A 21,547-nucleotide genomic window follows, 5' to 3' on the forward strand; every position below is an offset into this window, starting at 1 on the left:
TCCCAGCCCCTGACACCCCCGCTATGGGGAATGGTCCCTCCCAACCCCTGACACCCCCGCTATGGGGAATGGTCCCTCCCAGCCCCACTGACACTCCCCGAGCGGAATGGTCCCTCCCAGACCCACTGATCCCCCCCAGTGGGGAATGGTCTCTCCCTCCCCCCCGTTGGGTCCATCTGCCCTCCATCCACCCCCCGGCCGCAGCCGGCGGTGGTCGGCGCCGGCGCAGCCTCGCTCTGGCTTTTCCCTTCCGGGGTCAGGGGTGGCGGTGGCGCCGCGCGCGGGGCCGGAAGCGGCTCGCGCCGGGGTCTGCTTCCGGCGGGACCCGGCACCGGGCGGCGGCAGGTACCGAGGGGGGGCCCGGGGCTGCGCGCGGGCGGCGGGACCCCCTCACCCGGCCCCGGCGGGGACTCGGTGCCGTCCCCGGGCCCGGAGCGCGGCCGCCGGAGGGGGGGGGGGGGGACTGTCCCTATGCGGGGCCCGTTCCCCGGCTCCCCGGGGGTCCCGTTCCCCGGCTCCCCGGGGGTCCCGTTCCCGGCTCCGCGGAGCCTGCGGGCCTGGCGCTCCGACGCTTCCCCGGCAGAGCCCCGCCGGGCGCTGGGGCCCGGGAGCCGCCGCCGAGCCCGGTCGGGTTCCCCCGAAGCCGCCTCCGGGCCCGGGCACCGGGGGAAGGGGGGGGCCTGCGGGGCCGGCTGGACGCTCCGCCCCACCGACCGGCTCCGCTCCGGGCCGCGGCCCCGGGGGCTCAGGAACGGGGCGGGGGCGTGGTCCGCTCGGGGCCGGGGCTGTCGGGGTCCTGGTGAACGGTGCCCAGCCCGTCCCCGCCGCTTCGGCTGGGGGTCCTCGCGGAGCCCCCAGGGCAGGACGGAGCTCCGGGGGAGGACAGTGCCGGCCCCGGGGACCCCGCTCGCCACGGGCACCGCAGGCCGAAGCCTCTCCGTGATCCCGGCTCTGTCGCGCCCTCGGTGTCCCGCTCTGCCGCATGAAGCTCACCGGCGGCTGCGGGCACCGGGGCGGGGGGCTTGGTCCCCGCCCGGGGACAGCGGCCAGGACCGGGGGCTCGGTCCCCGCCCGGGGACAGTAGATGGGGTGGGGGGCTCGGTCGCAGCCCGGGGGCTCGGTCCCAGCCTGGGGACAGCAGCCAGGACCAGCACTGTCCCACAGCAGCTCCCGGGGCCCGGAATGCTCCGGCAGGGCCATACCTCGCCGCCTGCTCGGTGGGGGGTCTGGCCCCCACTGCGGCCCCCCCCGGGGGTGGGAGAGGGGCTGGGACCGGAGCCTCAGCTGCGTCGAGCAGGGCTGTGGGTGATGGGCCGCATCGCTGTTGAGGTGTTCTGGGAACAGGTGTGACGGTGACGAGGAGGGGGCGTGGGGTGGGGGCAGTGGGGGACGCTGTGGGGTTCGGCGATGCTGCCCGAGCTGGTGGGACACCGCTCCCTGACGTGTCGAGCAGGAGACGAGAGCGGCACGGGGGAGCGATGGCCGAGCATGGGCTGCGCCCCGGGACACGGCGAGCGCACGGCTGAGCTGCTCCTGCCCTGGGCACGGCGGGCACCGAGGGGCTTCATGCCAGGATCCTGCTGCTCGGGCTGCCCAGGGCAGGGCTCGCAGGTGAGGGCCTGGGACTAAGGGCTGGCAAGTGAAAACAGCCGGTGGCTCCAGGGAAAGGCACCCTTCACACTGCCCACGGAGCTTCCCCGTCCCTGCCTGCGGTGCCGGGGAGGGGACGGGCTCCCCGGGGGTTCCTGTGCCCGCGGACGCCGAACCCGGGCAGCAGCGGCTCCCGGCCTGCTGAGCAGGCAGCCGCTCGCGGCCAGGCTGAAGCCGCAGCCCCGATGCCCATCATCGCTCCGCGCTGTGGCCGTGGCCCCTCAGCCCCTCTCCTCTGCTCGCTGCCAGGAGCCGGCAGGTAACGAGGCCGGCACGGTGACCCTTCCAAGCGCAGGCCCGGGCTCGGATCAGCCCTGACAGTGCTCTGGGGAAAGCTGCGGGGGGGTGCGGGGACAGCTTGCTGTGGAGCCCCGTGCCGAGCGCTTGCTGTGGGATCACGGCCGCGTCCGGGGGTGCTTGAAAACGGCCTCGGCCCTGTGGGTCCTGGCCGCGTGTGTGGCGGGGCCCGGCCGGTGGTTTGCTGACGCCGTTGGGTCACTTCGTGGGTTCTTTGGAGTGAGGTTTAGTGTCTATTTTACTTCAGTATTTTTGTTTCAAAGGCGTCTCTCCCAGCTGGGAAGCTTGGGTGCGTGTCAGTGCCCGGTGGAACACCCGCAGCTGGGGTGTCTCGAAGGCCCCGTCCCCTCGCCCTCCGGGTGCCCTCTCTCCCGGCGCAGCGCTCGCTCCATAGGCTGCGGCTCTTGGGAGAGGTGACAGGAGAATTCACTGCTGAAGCTGTCATGTGAGCTGAGAAGACACATTAATGGGAAGTCGGGGGTGCAGGAGGAAAGGAGAAGCAGTGTCACAAGATGGAAAGGCTTCTTGCTGTAAGACAGGTCATTAACATGCAAACGCGTGCTAATGAGAAGCTTGTGATTTGCATCGAGAAGCTGAGAGTGGAAAGGGCTGATGCTGGGGCTTTGCAGGGCTGCTCTGGCCTTTCCCGGGGACAGGACGTGCCTCAGCACAGCTCCTGGGTCCGTTTTGGTGCCCGGCGTCCCGTCGGTGCGGGGATGGCGGCGTTTGGACCTCTGGCAGCGCTCACTGGGTGTTGGTGCTTGCTGCCATCTCGGGATTTCACCGCCCGCCTGCCCTGCACGTTGGCTTCCCGCTGGGATCTGTGGGCTCGCTGCCAGTGGTGGTGTCGCCGCTCATCCCCGCAGCCCCTCTCTCCTGCTCATGCTCGGCACAGGAGTTCTCACCACCAAAAGGAAACCAAATCTTGCCTCAGAGTCGTGAGAGACCCTTTTTCTTTTTAACCAGAAAAGCCCTGAGGGATCCCCGGTGCGGGTGCCCCTTCGGACTGCATTGCTGTCACCCGGGGTGTCCCTCTGGGCAGCGTGTGCTGCTCACGCTTCCCCGGCCTGTCGCGTTGGCTCTCGGAGCTGCGCTGCTCGAGAGCCTCCGAAAGCGGCTCACGGCTCGGCAGCCGGTGCGGCGCGGGCTGCGGAGGATGTCTGAATGCATAATACAACACCGGGGCGCTCAATAATTTATCTGTCACCCAGAAAAAGGCACATTTCTGCGCGCTGGGATCCAGCCCCTGCTCTTTCTGCTCTGAGCTTTCTCCTGCCTGACGGAGCAGTCCCAGTTATGGGGCCTCATCTGGGCTTAAAATATTTCTGCAAAACAGAATCCCAGCATGGCAGGGGTTGGCAGGGCCCTCCGTGGGTCACCCAGCCCAACCCCCTGCCCAAGCAGGGTCACCCAGAGCAGGGGGCACAGCACCGCGGCCAGGCGGGGCTGGAATATCTCCAAAGAAGGAGACTCCACAGCCTCCCTGGGCAGCCTGGGCCAGGGCTCCGTCACCCTCAGAGGGAAGAAGTTCTTCCTCCTGTTCAGCTGGAGCTTCCTCTGCTTCAGTTTGTGCCCATTGGCCCTTGTCCTGTCGCTGGGCACCACTGGAAAGAGTCTGGCCCCGTCCTCCTGACCCCCACCCTGCAGATATTTATCGGCATTTCGAAGGTCCCCTCTCAGCCTTCTCTTCTCCAGGCTGAACAAGCCCAGCTGCCTCAGCCTCTCCTCGTAGGAGAGATGCTCCAGTCCCCTCCTCATCCTCGTAGCCCTCCTCTGGACTCTCTCCAGCAGCTCCTCATCTTTCTTGAACTGGGGAGCCCAGCACTGGACACAGCACTGCAGATGGGGCCTCACCAGGGCAGAGTAGAGGGGAAAAACCCTACTCTGTCCCGCGGTGCTCTGAAGGTAAAGTCCTTCCCGCCGGGTGGTTCGGGATGAGCGTGCTTCCGAAGCAGTGGCAAACCTCGCTGGGAAGGCTGGGTGTTACCGGCAGGTGGGTTTAGGCTGGCTGAGTGGCACGACGGCTCTCACCGGCTGCCACGCTCCACCGTGTCCCCGCGCTCCGCCATGTCCCCGGCACTGCAGAGTGGCCCCGGCGCTGCCTTGGTGGCGGGAGAGCGGGGCCGGCGAGCCTCAGGGTGATCTTAAAGCGCTGTGAAAGTTGTGGGGGGCTGCCTAAGTGCAAAATGGTGTTTGAGGGGAGGCAGCGGCGACGCCCTGCCGCCGAGGTGCAGGCAGCCCGTGCATGAGGCGATGTATTATTTAGTGCTCGCAGATGTCTGTAACTTTCCTCAGTTTGAGATGGGCCCCTCGCTCAGAGCAGCAAAGGGCCGCGGTCGTTGCAGCTGATCCGAAGTGACAAGTCTTCCAGCTCCTTGCGAAGTGCCTCCGAGAGAGACTCGCGGGGACTTGACAGGAGTCCAGCTTTGTTCCCTTCCCAGCCGCAGCGCTCCCCGGGGGCTGGGACACAGAAGCTGCTGGCACAGGGACCCAAGGTTGCTCAAAATCAGGCTGTGAATCAGTTGCTCCAGCGTCCGGTGGGGCTTGGCAGCACCCCTGGCTTCCCCTGCCCCGTGGATTGCCCCTTCCCGTGGGTCTGGGCCCGGCCTTGGAGCTTTTCCCCTCAGACACTGTGTGGCTGCGGCCTGCCGGTAGCTGCAAGTGTGATCTGCCGTAGGCAAACCTCGCTCGGATGCTGGAGGATGCAGAGCTGCTGGGGCAGTGGCTGATGCAGCAAAGAATCTGTTTTTTTGGGGGGCACTATGTCCTTGCGCGGGGGTATTTTGTGTCGGAGTCCTCGTAGCTGTGCCTTTGCTGTGGGTGGCTGGGAGGCGGCAGAGCCGGGGACTGGCGGATCCCTGGCCTGACCTGTTCTGGCATCCGCTTTCCTTGTTTGTCTCCGGCGTGTGCTTAGTTGCACGGTCCATTAACACCGTGGCCCTCGTGTGCGATGCTGACGGAGAGGAAAAATTTTAATACAATGGTTGGCACGGGCTGCGTGAAAACAGGCTGCAGAGCTCAACACCTCGCTGGCGTGGGGGTTGTGTGCCCGGTGGTGCCAGCTGCCGGGCCGGGACGCGGGGCAGCGCTTTCCCCTGCAGCCTTCCTGCTTGGCCGGAGGCGGGCGTGAAGCCCCGGCGTCCCACTCCCACAGCGAGGGGACGGGATCCGGTGGGATGACCGGCTCCTGAGGCTGCACAGTTTGCCTTGTGCAGAATGTCGAGTCCCTGGGAGCTTCCCCTGCGTCCCTGCAGAGGAGGCAGCTGTGGCTTGGGGTGGCTTCGGGATCCTGGGGGCTTCTCCCTTTCGGATCGCGGACCTCCGTGGAAACACCCCAAGGCCCCTTTTCCTGCTGCTGCAGCATCTCCACGGGGTTTGCCATCTGCTGCCCTGGCCGCCGGCTGTAGCTGCCAGCTTGGCTCGCCGTGCTGCGAGCGTGTTCTGGGTGGCTGCCTCGGGTCCCAGTGACACTTGCTCGTGGCTCTGCAGACCCTCTGAGGCTCTCACAGCCGATTCCTCCTTCCCTGCAGTGAGCAAGAGGGAGGAAGGGTCCCTGCCACTGCTGGTGAACGTGGGGTGCCAGGGTGAGACGGGGCAGGCGGGTGAGCCCTGGATGTCCTCGCTGCAGAGAGGGAGGCTCTGTGGCAGCCTTTTCCCTCGGGAATTGTAGAAAACAGACAGGATCTGATTTGGTAACAGGAATGTTTGCCTTCAGAGGGGGAGAGGAGAAGGGGTATCTGGAGACCCGCGGCCTGAGGGTCCCCTTCGTGTCTCCCCACAGGTGACGCGCTGACTTGGCAGATGCTGCCCCAGTTGACGTAGGACCCAAGTCACTTGGGCCCAGGATGAGCAAGCCGACAGGCCTGCAGCACGACCTGGAACAAAGCCTCCCGGCCATTGCGTCCATCAGCACGTCGCTCTCCCAGAGCCAGGGCTTCTCCCCGTACTGCTACTTCTCTCGGGAGAAGAGGAAAGCCATCTCGGATGTGAGGAGGACCTTCTGCCTCTTCGTCACCTTCGACCTGCTCTTCATCTCTCTGCTGTGGATAATCGAGTTGAACGTAAGTTGGGGGAAGCAGATCCGCGGAGTCTTTGCCCTTTTAAGCTGTGCTTTTTTAGTTCCGTTCCCGCCGCGCTAATTGCTCCGTTTCAGAAGTCTTGGGCCAAGTCTTTGTTTGTTCTTCCCAGCACTCTGCTGATGTGCGCCGGCGGAGAAGCTGCTGCAGTGAGTGTAAACTAAAGTCCAGCTCGTTTCCTGCAGCCGGGCTCTGCCGTGGCTGTCCAGGGTCGTTAACACCGTCGCGTGTAGCGCTGTGTGGTGTAGTGTAACGAGATCTAGGGCCCATGGAATCGCCGGGTTGAGCAGTTGGCCAAATTTCACTCCTGCTCCCCTTGCCTCAAGCGAAGCTGCTTGCTGGGTTTGCCAAGCAGCTGCCGGCTTTGCTGCGGTGTCTTGTTCTCGGAGCGTCGGAGGCGCGAGGCAGGGTGTGCGGACCCTCCTCTCGCCCACCCAGCTGTTGGGCAGCGACAGAAGGGGCGTTGAGCTTCGGTCCCAACGTACTGCTACCACTCCCAGCTCCTGAAAGCCGGAGATGCTGCTCCAGCGCACGGAACGCGAGGGTGTTGGTCCTCTGCGGTGGCTGTCACACCTGCGCAGGCTGCGGCGTTTGCTCAGTGTGTCAGCTGTGGCAATGAGGAGGGAAATCCAGCTTATTTACCTCGGTCCCATCAGGTCAGAGTTACTCCCTGGGCTGTATTTTATTTTATTTTGTTTTTCCTGAACTGGTCCCAACTAGTTTCAGCCGTGCTGGCGGCGGGTTTTGGGTACTACATGTCCTCCCATGGAACAACCGGAGCAGAGAGGCCAGATGAACAGATAGACCCCGGCGCTTCTGCACGCAGCCCTGCAGTGCCTTTATTTGTCAGCACCGGATCCGGCGCTCGCTTAGCGGCTCTTATCTCTGCCCTGTTTATCTCCTGCAGCGTCCGCGCTTAACAGATTGTCTTAGCCAGCAGCTCCCTCGCCCTGCCCACTGCAGCCGGCCGCGCGATGTCGAGAGCCTGAAGAGACCCTGTGTGCTCCCCCCCCACCCCCCGACTAGGAAAAAGCAGCTCTGGGCCAGCGTTCCAGCGATGCCGATGGTGTTCTGCACGCCCGGCTTGGACCCCAGCCTCCCGCTCTCGTCCCTGTTCTCTGGGCTCTCTGCAGAGGTGCTGTCTACAAATCAAAAAATCCAGCCCCGGGGAGATGATCTGCCGGCGCAGTCACCAGGGTGATTGTGAGCGTAGGTCTTGCAGGTAGCCATTAATGGGTGACTAACTGCTGATATTTGGGCCCTGAGCCGAGATGCTGCATATTTAAAGCTATTAGGGCAACTTATTTGCCTAGTTATGAAGAGAAACTATTTTATATAATGACTAATGCTTTTTTTATCAAACGGTTTCCTTCGCTGCAAGATAAGCTGAGCAAATTGGCCCTTGTTAAATGTCTGTTGCCTGCAAACTGTCATTCTGCGAGCTCGCTGCTCTCAGAGCGATGCCGCAGACGGTTCTTCTTCCCTGTTCGTGGCAGTGGCCTGTATTTAAACCAAAAACACCTCCCAGAAGTCGTAATTCAAAGCATTCCCTGCGTCCCATTCCTCCTGCAGCATCTCGTGGCGGAGTCGTGGTGTGGGGAAGAGGCTTTCAATGGCAGCTCCGCAAAGCTGGCTGGCATGAGTCCTGTAACTGCCGATCGGATAAAGCAATAGTGCGGAACCGCGGTGCCCCGCTCTCCCTGCGTATTAAGCACCAGCCCTGACCTAGAGGGACTGCTTCCCGATGGCTGCCTCTTCTGTCCTTGGACTGTCTGACGAGAGGGTGCCAGGACACCAGGCTGCCAAGAACTGGCCTGAGATCCACCAACTTGTTTCTCACAGATCATCAAACAGCTGTCAGCCTATACCGGCGTCCAGGCCAGCTGGGCTGCGTTCAAACCAATAGCCTAAAGGTGAAGCATTTGTTCCAGTTACCTGAGCCATTCGCTTCCTCATAAACAGCGATTCCAGGCTCCTGAGAACAGGATTTATGGTGTCAAAAGTACCGGGCTGTCAAGCCCCAGATTGTCTCGGGGTGAGGCAAGAGAGCTCTCCTGTGAGCTTTTTCCACACTCCCGTACAACATCCCGGGAAGCGGTTTTGCCCCTTTCAGATTTCCCTGCAGTCTGTGTCTGTGCGTGTCCCTCGCCCTGCTCTCCTCCCTCTCCCCCTTTGCCAGTGCGTTTGGACCTGCGGCTGGCTTCCTCCGTCAGGCGTCCTGCGGGCAGCTCGGCTCTGTTGTGAGCCGTGGGAAGCCAGCTGGCCCGGGAGCCGGGCGAGGGGATGCCTCGGTGCTCTGCGCAGCGAGGACGGTCGCGGCTGAAATTCCGCTGGGTTGCGGAGTGAACCCCGAGAGCCCTCGCGGGGGGGATGTTTTGATTGTCCGGCTGTGGAAGACGCTTTGTTTGGCGCGTTGTTGAAAGTGTTAGAGAAGCGGTTTCCTGTGGTTTTTAATTTGTTCCGTGTCTCCTCCCGTGCCCCTGAAGTCTGTCACCTGAAGCCACACGTGGAAGCGGTGGGCAGGAGTGGGAGTTGTCCGACCGAGGGCTTTTAGGCTGTGGGAGTTGTGATCCGGTGGCGCTGGATGTGCTGAGCCGAAGGAGCGGCTTTTCAGCGTTCGCAAGCCCCCACGCAGAAGTGTTTAATGTACCCGCGTGCTGCTGCGGCGCTGACTGCCCGGCTCGCGCTCCTCGGTGTGAAACCAAGGGTGAAATGGGCTGTTGTATCCTCCCGCGGTCCCGCATTGGCGGAGGAGCCCGCGTCGTGCGCGCGGCAGGCATTTGTATGCCTGATGCGTAGCCTGACCGAGCGGTAACCTCTGGGCACCGCTTGGACGGGTTCTTTCTGCCATTAGTTTCTTATCAGTGCACTCAATAGCTTTCTGCTTTCCTGTCTCCCCTTCAGACCAAGGATGGCATTCAGAAGAACCTGGAGAATGAAATCATTGAGTACAAGTTTAAGACCTCTTTCTTTGATATATTTGTGAGTATCCCAGACTGCTGCAGGTGAGGAAACAGCTTTGGAGTTGGGGCTGGCGTGGCCGAAGGCTGGGTGGGGAGGGTCCGCATGCCACGGGGGCTGGGGTCGCCCCACAGCCTTGCCTCTCTCCTGGCTCAGTGAAATTGGGCAGGTTGCAGCCTTGACCCCATCTACCTCGGTGGCGAGGTCCTCGGGAGCTGGCCCGTGGTTGTGTCCTCCCAGCGCCTGGCAGAGGGACAAGGGCAGTGACTACTGTCGATGGCTTTTTGTTTTTTAAAGGTCTTGGCTTTCTTTCGGTTTTTTGTGTTGCTGCTGGCCTATGCAATCGTAAAGCTGCGCCACTGGTGGGTCATAGCGGTAAGAAGGCAATTTTTGCTTTCCTGTTTTTAGTTTTCTCTCTCCACCCGGAGTGTGCAGGGATCTGAGATAGGTAAATTTATTTTTCAGGTCACTACATTGGTATCCAGTGCCTTCCTGATTGTGAAGGTCATCCTCTCTGAGGTTGGTTTCCTTGGGCTCACGGGGGATTGCTTGGTGATTACTCGATGCTGCCGTTCTCCCGTTTGTGTAAACTCCCTGTGGTTTCTGCTTGCTTCCACGCAGCTTCTGACCAAAGGGGCTTTCGGCTATTTGCTTCCTATCGTCTCATTCGTCATTGCTTGGCTGGAGACTTGGTTCTTGGATTTTAAAGTCCTAACTCAGGAAGCAGAAGAGGAGCGATGTGAGTATTTTGCTCCGCTCTGGTAGGAGTTGACAGGTTAGAGTCCCCGGCCTGGGGTTTCTGCTGCTTTGGCAGCACCTTGACAGATATGACATTTATGGAGAAGTGATCTCCAGGCTGGCTGTGACGGTGAGTGCCTGACTCAACTCTGTTATGGTATATAAGTCCCTTCAGGGGAAGAAAAGACCAGATTATAAAAAGCATCTTTTAATTGAGTGGAGAAAAATGTGCCAGATTCCCCAATGTCTGGATCCTGAAGCCAGACGTGTTGGAAACAGAGCTCACCTCCGCATCAGAGAAAATGTTTTGCAACAGTGGGACCAGTGCCAGGCGGACTGTTGGACTCTCCGTCTCTGGATATCTGTCTTCGGATCTGGGCTGGAGACCTTTCGGAGAGGATTGCTTCAGTGGCAGGCGCGTTACAGGGGCGCGGCATTGAGTTATGGTGTGTGAAATTTTACAGCCTCTGGTCGCTGAGGTCAGACTAAACGGAGATCGAGTCTGACCTAATGCTTTACAAATGACCCTGCGGTGCCGGGCACCTGTAACTTCCCGGGGTCCTTCTAGGGAGCGGGTGCTCAGCCTGGGCTGGCGTGGCTGCCAGTTGCTAAAGCAGCAGCAGGAGTTTGTCGCTCTCCCAGGCTTAGCTGACGAAGGAGGGCTGGGAAATGGCACGTCAGCGAAGGAGCATTTGTCAGGTGAGGCTCCATCAGAAATGCACCGACTGACTGGAAAACACCAGAGGATGTTTGGGTCTTGCAAGGAAGCTTGAAGATGAAAAATGATCAAGTGTTTAATGCCTCTATTGGATTAGGCTCAGGTTCCAAATTGCTTCCAGGGGAAGCTCTTATTTAATTAGATGCTTAATCGCCTTTGGATTTGACAGGCAAAAGAGCCCATTGATCTCCATGCAGATAAAATGTCTCAAACAAAAGATGAGGCAATAGGAACTGAAAAGCTTGTGGGATGGCTGGTGTCAGCGCGAAAAGGCCAGCTGTGTCTGGAAGAAAGTGGCTGGGAGGGTGGTTGAGTCGGGCTGGCCGTGGTGGGGGCCCCAGGACCCCTTGGCGTTGAAGCGTTGGGTGCCATGTGTGTAAAACCTCGTGCTTTTGTTGGCAGGGTACCTGGCAGCCCAGGCTGCAGCCTCCCGCGGCCCCCTGCTCTACCCCGGAGCCCTTTCCGAGGGGCAGTTCTATTCCCCGCCAGAGTCTTTCGCAGGTAAGACATGCTCTCCTCCCCTTCTGCCATCACCTCGCTGGCAGCCTGTTCCCCTCATGGCATTCCTCCTGTGTCTCCTCACCTCTATAATCGCCTCTTCCCCAAGCTCTGTCTCGTTATCCCGGCCCTTGGCAGCGGTGGGTGGCAGGGCCGCCACGAACTGACACTGCCGAATGGGCTCCCCTCTCCTCGCACTGCGCCTGGGCAGGGTGGGCATGGCCGTGGCCCCTCCATGCCATCTGCGGAGCAGTCGTGCTCAGCCCCGCACGCCTGGCTTCAGCTCTGTGGGAAACTGGAGCCTTGTGTGGTCTTGGGATTAAACGCTCTTCGCTGTGGCTAAAGGACTTGAAAAATGCTGTCCTCAGGATGAGGGCACGGGGGTGAGTTGCCACAGGCAGGTGAGGATAAGAGCTGGCAGCACGCCGCTGCCCTGTGACACTGCATCGTGCTGGCTCCGAAGACCTCCCCTGTGAGGGGCCGTCAGCCGGAGCAGTTGTCTCAGTGTAGCTGACACCCGGTTCGTGCTCAGCCTCCTGGAGAGCAGAGCAGCGGAGGCATTTGGGGACGCAGGACCGGGGCTGTGTCGGGGCCGTCCCCGCTGACAGCCCTTCCCGTCGGATAGGGCGCAGGGATCGGACGCTGGCTGTCCCCCGCGAGAAGGACAGAGGGAGATTGTACAAGCGGGGTCTTCATCAACTGTGTGTTAATTGTGTGCTTCCGCCCTAGGGTCAGACAACGAGTCGGACGAGGAAGGTGCAGGGAGGAAGGCATTGACAGCTCAGGTAAAGAGCAGTAGCATGGTCTGAGGCCGGCTGTCCCTGCCCGTTGGCTTCGGGCTGATCCAGGGCTGAGCGAGTCTCTGACCAGAGGCTGCCGGCCCTCACTTCTCAGACTCCTGCTCTGGGGCAGTTTGGCTCTGCCTGCCTCTCGGCACCAGGCTGTTCCCCGTGTGCCCCGGGACTGGTGGCATTGTGGCCGCCGCGGGAGGGGTCCTCTGGGTGACACCCGACATCAGCCCACCTCCCCAGGGCTGCGCGCTCTCCCCGCAGCATCCCGCGGGGATGTGATTCTGGCTCTGCCTCCTGCCTGTCCCTCTTCCCTCTTTGGTCCCTGGTCACATGGTCACGTACCGAGGAGGACGTCGCCTCGGCCGTCCCCGCTGAACTGTGGCTCTCAGGGCGGTGCTTCGCCTCCCCGAAGCCTGGCTGGGCACAGGCTGCTCTGTGCTCTTTTCCAAGTGGTTCTGCTGCCGTTGAGCCCCGGTTCTGGCACCTCCACAGAAGGAAGCTCTGGGCATCTCATAGCCCTTTGCCTGCTGGAAACCCTGACATTAAGGCGGGAGACTCGCTGGTAGACGCAGCTGGTGTGTGGATACAAGCCAGGGTGGGGAGCGTGACTTTGAGCTCCACAATGGGGCCTCCGTGACCCAAATTAAGAGATTTCTGTGGTGTGGTGATGGGAGATATCCCCCTTCCCTCTGCCAGCCCTGGGAGGGGGTAGCACGCATTCCACACGCACCTCAGGCGTTCCGCAAACCCAGTGAATGAAATGCTCCCTTCTCTCCTAGGAGAAAGAGTACGTCCGACAAGGCAAGGATGCGATGGAGGTTGTGGACCAAATCCTCGCCCAGGAGGAGAACTGGAAGTTCGAGAAGAACAATGCAAGTGTCCCCCCGCCCCGCCTGCCGGGCAGCGCTGCCGGCAGCAAGCACGGATGGCTTAGCGAAAACGGGAGGACAAATGAGGCTTTTGAAACCTCCTTGCGACATGAAAAATTAACAAGCGTTACAATTACCTGATTGAATTAGGAATCTATTCCAGTTCAGTTAAATGTAAAATCCCCTCTTATTTAATTAGACGTTTAATTGCCTTCCTGTTTGACAGGAGAGAGCCCATCACTCCTCCTCCTAGACAGCAGGCGGGCAGCTCACCTTTGGTAGGCATTGGGGTGCGTGGCTCCGGCGTGGGGAGGAGCGGAGGCGTGCTGGAGGGCCCCTTTGCTGCACCTCCTGCCCTTGCTCCGCATCAAGGTGCCTTTCAGCATCCCCGGGGACGCCAAGCCAAGCTGGGGTCTGGCCTTTCGGGGCAGCTTTGGCCCACGTGGGAGCAGGCACAGACTGCTGCTCCCACCCCCAAAGCCGTTTGTGCCCCCCCTTCCCCAGGACAGGGACCTCGTGGGTGCTGGAGTCTAAGTCGGGGAGGTGTCGCTGCCTTACGCCTTTCTGCTGCGGCTTTGCCAAAGGGGTCTGCAAGTTGCACCTCCTACTTTGGGCAGCACGGAGACCCTGCCCTCCCTCTTTCCTCGCCACGCTGGCTCGTTTTCTGAGCTACAGCAGAGTTTTCTGGGGTACCTAGAGCTCCTTTCTCTCTCCAAAGGGTGGAGAGAAAGGGGCAGTGTCTCTGCTCGCTAAAACCAACCGTGCTTTCTGCTCGTGGGCTCGCGGCGTGATTGGGGTGAGAGTCCTGCAAACTGCAGTCTCATCTGGTGTTTAAAATTCCCCTGTCAAGTGATCCATTGTCTGATGCCAAACTAGCTGGGCAGATTGTTTTCTTTATCCAAAGGGGGATGGATTTAAATAGACTAATCAGAGTTTAACACGGGGCTAATGATGAAAGGTTATCATCTGTCCGTCCCTAGCCCCTCCAGGGAGTCTCTTCTCAGATGTAGGTAACAACAGCAGCGTTGGCAAACTAACCCCTTTCTCTTACCCTGGTGTCGGTAGCTTGCTACAAAGAGAATTTGACCTTGACGTGGAGTTTGCAGGCTGGCACGGGGCGGATTCTTTTTCTGTCTCATCACTGTTGCCGCTCTGGATATTGTTTTGTTTATGGAAATTTGTGCACGTGCGTCTGAAACGTGCCGAGCGCAGTTCTCGTGCTGGGGTCGCTGCCTGGGGGGGGGGGCTGGGGGGCGGCTGAGGGTCCTCCGGAACAACACACGGGGCAGGACGGCTCCTGCAGCCGCAGCGGTTGCAACCGAGCAGACTTTAGCCTGTAGAAAAGCAGTTTCTTTTTGCTAACAAAAATGTAACTTTCTTACTTCTTGCACAGGACTTTGGTGATGTTGTTTACACTTTTGAAATACCTTTCCATGGCAAGACCTTTATTTTAAAGGTAAGAACCTTCCTGGCTCACTTCCTTGGCCTGTGTGGTACAGGCAAAGAGCGGCTGCTCTGCTCGGAGCCACAGCTCAGCTTTCACGCTCGCTCTTGGCCCTGGCAGGACAGGTCAGGCTGCAAAGCATGCTCTCTTTGCTTGAGACAGATGAACTGCGCTGCACGCTCTAGGGAGTCTCTCCAGGAAAGCCCCTTGGCTGGCAGACAAACTCTCCAGCAAATATGCTGGGCCCCAGTCTCTGCTGGTAGAAGTGGGAGCAGGTGACTGCAAGACTCGCTTCCAACCCCAGCGTCTAGGACTAATCTGACCAAGGAGGCTAATTGCAACTAATTGCCAGCAAGACCAGGGCTGAGCGTGTGTCTGCTGCCGCCTGGCATTGAGGAGAGCTGCTCGGAAGTGCCGTGCTCTGTGCCCTCTCGCTGGAGTGGCTTGGCTGTAAACCACGCTTTAATGAAGCATTGGTGCTGCGGTGGCTTTTCTTTGTTCCAGTGCATATGCTGCCTTGCTGGCAGGAGCTGCCGATGGAGCAGCTCCGTATTCGCGGGGAAAAGCTGGATGGTCCCACTTTACTGCATTAACCGTTTGCCTCCAAAGATCTCCTGTCCCACGGGGACGTGGAGAAATGCATGTTGTCTGTGCCACAGCTCAGAGTAGCTGCTCGGCCGCTTCCCGAAGCAACCGTGCACACAGCAGAGCTGCTGATGAAGTGGGGTGAGGGTGGCAGAGGAGCCGGCCTGAGTCAGCCCCAAGGTCCGTCTGTCTCGCCGTGTTACAGACAGATGCTGGCCCTCTCTTGCACCGGCACGGACCTCGGCGGGCAGCAGTGCAGCAACTGCCGAAACCCAAGGTCTGCTCTGTCCTCTCCGACCTCACGTGTGCCCTCTGGGCCCCTGGGAGCCAGAGCACTGGGGCAGAGGGGTGACAGCCTTGGCATGTGCCTGAGCCAGGCCAGCCTCGCCGCTCCCCTCCTCTGTTATTCCAGTTGTTCCTTGTGATCTGCCCTGCGTTCCTTAAAAATAACCTTAGCAAAGTGGAGCGGGGGACTGGCTAACTGCTCTGGCTCTGTCCTCAGGCCTTCCTGCAGTGCTCTGCTGAAACGGTTTACCAGGAGGTTATTCTCCAGCCTGAGAAGATGATCCTGTGGAACAGAACAGTGGCAGCTTGCCAGGTGAGCGTGCCGGACAAAGATGGCTTAATCACAGGAGCTCCTTGGAGCGGAGAGCTGGAGCTTCCCAGTCCAACACCGGCTGTCGGCGGTGCCCAGGCCCTACTGGAGCTTAGCTGGATCCGAGTCACTGAGGCGTTAAATCTCCGCCGCTCATCCGTACGATCCGAATGCTCTGCGGTAGCCAGCTGCATGCGTGTGCCTATCCAAAAGCCCATGAGGTGGGCAGGGAGATGGGCCAGCGGCTGAGCCAAGCCTGCCTTTGCTAGGTAGGGTTTGGGTGTTGTGTGGCCTCGGTGTGGCAGGGATCGGGAGGCAGCGCCCATGCCCCCCCGCCCCGAAAGGCAGAGGGGCCAGTCCCAGGGCAGGAGACGAACCTGTGCGCACACTGCCAAAGGCTTCGTCCTCGTCAGCCTCAAATCAGCTGCTAAGGATGCTCCGGTTGCTTTGAATCTTGCGGCTGTTTGAGGGGAGGGTCTGCATCGCCCAGCTGTTGGCACGTGCAGACCTGCAGGCACAGTCTGAGGATTTCTCTCTCTTCCTCACCCCAGATCTTGCAGCGGGTTGAAGACAACACAATCGTCTCGTACGACGTGGCAGCTGGGGCCGCAGGCGGTGTCGTTTCCCCAAGGTCAGTTTGTTGCCCGATCTGTTTTGTATCGAGCCCCTAAATACCCCCCTAAAACACAGAGAGACGCATCTGACTGTAGCGAGAGCGCTCTGCCCCGGCCCTGCCGCTCGTCGCTGCTGTGAGCGCCCCGAGTCAGCGAGGCAGGGCTGGCTGGCTGGGCGGGCAATGCTCCCAAAGGCAAGGAGCCCCTGAATTCTCCTCCAGACGTCTCTGGCAGGAGTCTCAGAGCTCAAAATCTGTCTCCGTCAGTCAGTCTCCCTGATAACAAAGCTGTGCTTTGTCCGTGTGTTGACACACCTCTGCCGCAGCCTTTCCCAGCGGTCCGGAGAGCAGGATCTGCTCCTTCGAAGCCCTGTGCCCATTTTAAAGCAGTCAGCGCCCTTTCTTTGCTTAGGGATTTTGTGAACGTGCGCCGGATCGAGAGAAGAAGAGACAGGTACGTTTCCTCGGGGATATCGACCACGCACAGCCTGAAGCCTCCGCTCTCCAAGTATGTCAGGTAAGAGGCAGGTTCTGGTTTTTCTTAGCTGGTATCTGACACGCACTGTGCTTGAGCTGAGGGCAGAGCGCCACTTAAATGAGAACCCTGCTGTCTTTCTGGCAGCGCTCGCAGGAAGCTGATCTATTTGTGGAACTAAACCTTGCTTCCCTTGTTCTTCTTCCTTTGTTAAAGAAACTCTCTGTGCCGCTCAGCGTTGCTCGGGCGTTTCCCAGCTCGCTGCTCAGGGGAGTGGAGGTGCCGACCAGTAACAGCACAAACCCCAGCCCAGTCCGCATCCTGTTTATGTAACAGTTAATTCCCAAACAGGGCCAGCTGCTCTTTCTGAGGGGCAGTGAGCAGCTGACTGCGGCTCGCTTTGAGCCTCTCGGATGCCTTTTGCTTCTCGTAAGCCAGTCACTTACTGACTTTAAAGGCCGCGGACATTGAGAGGTGGTCCCGTGGGTGAAACGAGCTGCGTCGGGATGGACTGGCTCCCAAAGCGTCGGCAGGTCTCTGGCCTCTCCCCTTCCGAAGGGACAGCTTCGCCCGGCTGGTGATGGATCTCGGCGGGGTTAGTCTCATCAGACAAGGACTCCTTGTTACTGTCTGCTCTGTTGCCTGGGGCCCAGCTGTGCCACTTCGCGCACTGACTTTGTTTTTCCTAATAATCTGGTTAAAGTAATTGACATTTTAACTCGGAGCCGTTACAGCTGCCTCAGTCTATTTAAGAGCTGGAGACTTCAGGGCCTAGAAAATCTTTTTAGAAATGTATGCAGCAAAAAATAGCGTGTTCCTGAACAGGGAAGGGAAATCTGTATTTGGGCTCTGTGTGTGAGCAAAGCTCTCGTCTCCGAGTCGGATCAGATGGTCCGAGGAAGGGTCTGGGGGCTGCAGTGACAATGCTGCCCGTGCTGAGCCTGTCCTGACTGCGCAGGGTTTCCCTGGCGGCTCGGCTCTCCTGCGCCCTGCTCCCTTGCACCCATTTCCACAGGGTTGTGCCTCGGAAACCTCCCCGCGGTGAAGAGCCGGTGTCGGTTGGGCTGGCACTGTCCAGGGGCAGCGGCTGCTTCTCAGCCCGCAGCCCTGCGGCAGCCCCGGCACCACCGCTGCCAAGGCACCTGTGGGAAACCTGCCTTGTCGTGCCTGCTCGTGTGCCTGCAGCCAGAGCAGAAACCTTCCCAGGCACGCTGCACGTCTGCTCGCACCCCGCCGGGCTCCAGCCCTCGCTGCCGGGCAGAGGGGGTAGCATGGGGGGTCGGTGCAGTGCACCCCGCAGCACGGCGTGTCAGCCGGCCCCGGCTCTCACTGTGCACTCTCGGTTCCCTGCAGGGGTGAGAACGGGCCCGGAGGATTCATCGTGCTGAAATGTCCCAGCAACCCCAGGGTCTGCACGTTCATCTGGATTCTCAACACGGACCTGAAGGTAAAGCCGGTTGTTTGCTGATGCACAAGCGCTGCGGCTGTATCCCGTCCCCAGCAGAGCTCTCCAGCAGCCCCAGCGCAGCGCGGGCTGCGTGCTGAGGACCTGCTCGCCGCTCCCACCGGCTGCGGTCCCTGCAAGCGGCTCGTTACCAAAGGCTGCCCTGAAGGGGCTTGAGATTTGTTGGTGGAGCTTTAAACGCTGCCTGAAAATCACCTCACTGTCCCTGCAGTTGCCCCAGTGTGAGGTGGGGAAGCTCTCCCTTACCTGGCAGAGGTCTCGCTTAGGGGTTTCGCATCTCTGTGTGCAGGACTGGAGGAGAGGAGGTTTTTATCCTCTTTGGGAACCGAAAATATTGGGCATGTGAAGTGTTGCCTGGCTGCTTGCTGCTCCCAGGAACTGGCTGCAGGGCGATTCTCTCACCCCTGCGTGCCCCGCTCCCACGGCCGCCCGGGGAAAGGCGCTTCGGCCCTGGGACGTGACCCAGCTCTGGGGCCGTTTGCGGAGCTGCGTGTCGCGTCCTTGCTGCTGGCCCAGACAAAAGGCAGTGCTTGGAGGGAGCCGGGCTCGGGCGGATGCGGGGAGCGGAGCTGGCTCCGTTTCTTCCTCCGCTGAAGGTTGACGTGGTAACGGCGCTGCAGCAGCGAGCACAAAGGCTCCATTCATCAGCGCTCTGCTGCAAAGCTGCGGCCCCCTCCCCTCCCACGGCCCTCCCTCCCCACAGAGCAGAGCAGCTCCCGCCTGCCTCGGGACGCGCGTGGGGAAGGGTCTGGGCAGCCAGAGCAGGGGCAGAGCAGAGCCTGTGCCCCTTTGCCCCGGAGAAGTGTTTCCCTTCACGGATCTGGCCCCGATGCTACTTCCTCTCCGCCATAACGAGCGGGATGGAAGGGGATAATAAACCCACTTGGCTGTGCGAGGTGGGGCTCGGAAAGGAAAGACGTTCCTTGTGCTTCCTGGGCCGGAGAGCCCTCGCCCACGGCCTGCCTCCGCTGCTGCGAGAAATGCCGTAGCGGCCGAGCTATTAATAACGCGCCTGTCGGCTGCTTCCAGCATCTTCCCGAAGGGCTCCGCCGGTGCCCAGGCCCCTCTGCTCCGCTGCCTTGCCATTTCCTTTGGCCCTGGAGAGGTATTTATAGCACATGGCTCATCCCTTCCTGCGCCAGAGGGCGAGAATCGCGCGAGCGTGAGTGGCCGTGATGGAGCTTCGCCCCAGAGCTCGTCTGAAACGGCCCCTGGATGGGTGCTGCTACGCTCTCCTGCCACAGAGAAAACCTGCTGCGGGGAGAGGTCCCTGCCTCCTCCCTGCTGAAGCACCCCCATCCCGGGGGGGGGTCCCTGACCCCCCAGGACCGGCGGCCGGCCCTCCCTGCCCGAGCTGCCTGTGCCCAGGACCCCCTCTCTGCCCCTGGACCCGCACTGCTCCCAGCGCTGCCTCGGCTCCCTTCCCCCGCAGAGGCGAGGGCTGGGTTTTTTATGCATCTCACATAATAGAGCGCGGGCTGAGGCGGTTGGGGTTGAGTCGTGCAGGGCTTTTTTAGGGAAATTAAAACGTTTTTCAGTTCCTCCCCCGGAGCCAGCTCCTGGAAAGCGGCAGCTCCCCGCTGCGGTGCTTGCGCATCCCTCGGCTCGGGCTGGCGGCACCGGGATGGGATGGGGTGCCAGCCCTGAGCCAGGCGATGCCTCGGTGCTGCCCTGATGCCCGGCTCCGTGCTCGTCGTCTCCCCGCAGGGTCGCCTGCCCCGGTACCTGATCCACCAGAGCCTGGCTGCCACCATGTTCGAGTTCGTCTTCCACCTCCGCCAGCGGGTCGGCGAGCTCTCCGGCAAGCCCTGAGCCGCGGGACCTGCCCTCGCCGGACATTCCTCTGCCCTCCGGCTGCTGCGGCCGCGGGACAGCCGGGCACGGACACTCGCCGTGACCCCCGGGAGAGGCCACCCCGTACTAACAGTGCTGCTCAGCTCCTTCTCCCACCACGGTTCCGCCTCAACAGAGCCCTGAACCCACGGACTGTTGTGTGCCAAACCCCTGCCCTGCCCTCCGCTGGGTCCCCCCTCCCCTCGAGCAGGGGCTGAGGGCTCAGCCGGGACCCCCAGGCTCCTGCACTTGGGCCCCAGTTCGAGGAGAAAGAGGGGCCGGAGGAGAAGGCCACGCTGGGGTGAGGACACAGGACCATCCCATCGCAACCCCTCCGTGCGTGGGGGCAAAGGGGCAGCCCCTCCATCCCCCCAATGGCTGTGCCCCCCCCCCCAGCTCCCCGCAGGAGGGGATGAGGGGGCCGTGCAGGGGACAGCCCTGGGCTGTTCCCCACTGCTTCGGGCTGTCCAGGCCGCCCCTGGGGGTCTGGCTGCGCTCGTCTCCCCCCAGCCGAGGGCGATTCGCCTTGTGCAGAGACTTTTACCCCTTTTGGGGGGTGTGGGGGGGGGATGCGGGGGCGAGTGTGGCTTCTTTCTACCTGCGCGCGCCGGTGCCGTGTTCTCTGCTATAAATGGAAACCGCGCGAAGCTGCCCGCGCGCGGGGGCTGGTGCCAGCAGCGCTGCGGGGAGGGGGAGCACCCACATCGGCCCCCTGGCTCGCTGCCTGTCGGGGGTCCGGCCCCCTGTGCCCGCCAGCGCCTCTCGGAATTAAAAGCCTTGCACCGTTTGCAGCCCAGCGTCTGCTGCGTGCCCGTCGCAACCGGAGCGAGTGACAGCCCGGAGGAGCGCCAGCACGGCTGCAGCGTGGGGGGCCACGGGCTTGGGGCCACCCTCAAGCCCCCCGGTGCAGAGGGTGGCTCCTCGTGGCTCCTTCGGTCACTGTCCCTGGGTGTCACTGACCCCCAAGCCGCGGTGGCATCACCGTGGGCCATCTGCGGCGTCAACCCGGGTGAAGCCTTCCCTGGGTGATTCCCCGGACCACAGAATCAGAGAATGGCAGGGGCTGGCAGGGCCCTCTGTGGGTCACCCAGCCCAACCCCCTGCCCAAGCAGGGTCACCCAGAGCAGGCTGCACAGCACCGCGGCCAGGCGGGGCTGGAATATCTCCAGAGAAGGAGACTCCACAGCCTCCCTGGGCAGCCTGGGCCAGGGCTCCGGCACCCTCAGAGGGAAGAAGTTCTTCCTCGGGTTCAGCTGGAGCTTCCTCTGCTCCAGTTTGTGCCCGTTGCCCCTTGTCCTGTCGCTGGGCACCACTGGAAAGAGTCTGGCCCCATCCTCCTGACACCCACCCTGCAGATGTTTATAAACATTTATTAGGTCCCCACCACTGTGGCCAGGGGCTGCTGGAACGGGTCGGACCCCCGCGGCCACCCAGGAGCACCGGCAGCCACACCAGCCCCGGCCACTGGCACCCGTCTGTTCGCAGCCCCCGGCTGGGAGGTCCCCACGGCCGGCATCTGCTGCCCACTCCCCCAGCATGACCGATCCCTGGGGGCTGGGACCCCAAGGGCCCTGCGAGGCCGGCGCAGGGGTGGCAGCGGGTGACCGTGCTGGCAGCGGGCACCCATGAAGCCATCGACACCTCCGGGGTCCATCGTGTTCGCTGGCCCCAGGCCTGGTGCCGGCAGCGGGCAGGGAAAGGCCAGACGTGCCCTGGGTGGGGGCCAGGGGGTCCTGCCCGCACCCAAGCCCCCTATGGGGGAACGAAACCCGGGGTGCCATTGTAGGGTGGGCAAAGTCACCGTTGGGCACGTGGAGCGGAACATGCCGGAGGCGCGTGGGGTGACACGCGTGTCCCCAGTGCCACCCCCGCGGGGGCCCTTGGCACCCCTCCGTCCCGGCGGTGCCAGCAACGCGTCCCAAAATAGCGGCGGCGGGGT

General features: G+C 61.6%; 1 protein-coding gene across 2 annotated transcripts; it reads left to right on the forward strand.

The window, feature by feature from the left end:
* Positions 1–256: 256 nt before the first annotated feature.
* On the forward strand, positions 257–20,395 carry STARD3 (StAR related lipid transfer domain containing 3). Of its 2 annotated transcripts, XM_075443618.1 has the most exons (17): positions 257–345; positions 5,729–6,008; positions 8,928–9,005; positions 9,282–9,359; positions 9,450–9,503; positions 9,606–9,723; positions 10,039–10,168; positions 10,291–10,421; positions 10,843–10,941; positions 11,668–11,723; positions 12,509–12,601; positions 13,992–14,054; positions 15,130–15,225; positions 15,774–15,853; positions 16,248–16,352; positions 17,664–17,757; positions 19,483–20,395. In XM_075443618.1, exons 2-17 carry the CDS (start codon positions 5,793–5,795, stop codon positions 19,585–19,587), a joined length of 1,596 nt encoding a protein of 531 aa, XP_075299733.1. In that variant the 5' UTR covers positions 257–345; positions 5,729–5,792; the 3' UTR covers positions 19,588–20,395. The 2 variants fall into 2 exon arrangements, with proteins under 2 accessions (XP_075299733.1, XP_075299734.1); XM_075443619.1 differs by lacking the exons at positions 10,039–10,168; positions 10,291–10,421.
* The last annotated feature ends 1,152 nt before the right edge of the window (positions 20,396–21,547 follow it).

The sequence above is a fragment of the Opisthocomus hoazin genome, chromosome 26, assembly GCF_030867145.1.
Source record: "Opisthocomus hoazin isolate bOpiHoa1 chromosome 26, bOpiHoa1.hap1, whole genome shotgun sequence".
NCBI lineage: Eukaryota > Metazoa > Chordata > Aves > Opisthocomiformes > Opisthocomidae > Opisthocomus > Opisthocomus hoazin.

Bases quoted from the DNA above. Each gene is read 5' to 3' on its own strand.
- STARD3 (XM_075443618.1), top strand. From the start codon at position 5,793: ATGAGCAAGCCGACAGGCCTGCAGCACGACCTGGAACAAAGCCTCCCG. The intron at 10,942-11,667 runs GTAAGACATGCT...CTTCCGCCCTAG, and splicing joins CCCGCCAGAGTCTTTCGCAG to GGTCAGACAACGAGTCGGAC. The intron at 12,602-13,991 runs GCAAGTGTCCCC...CTTCTTGCACAG, and splicing joins GGAAGTTCGAGAAGAACAAT to GACTTTGGTGATGTTGTTTA.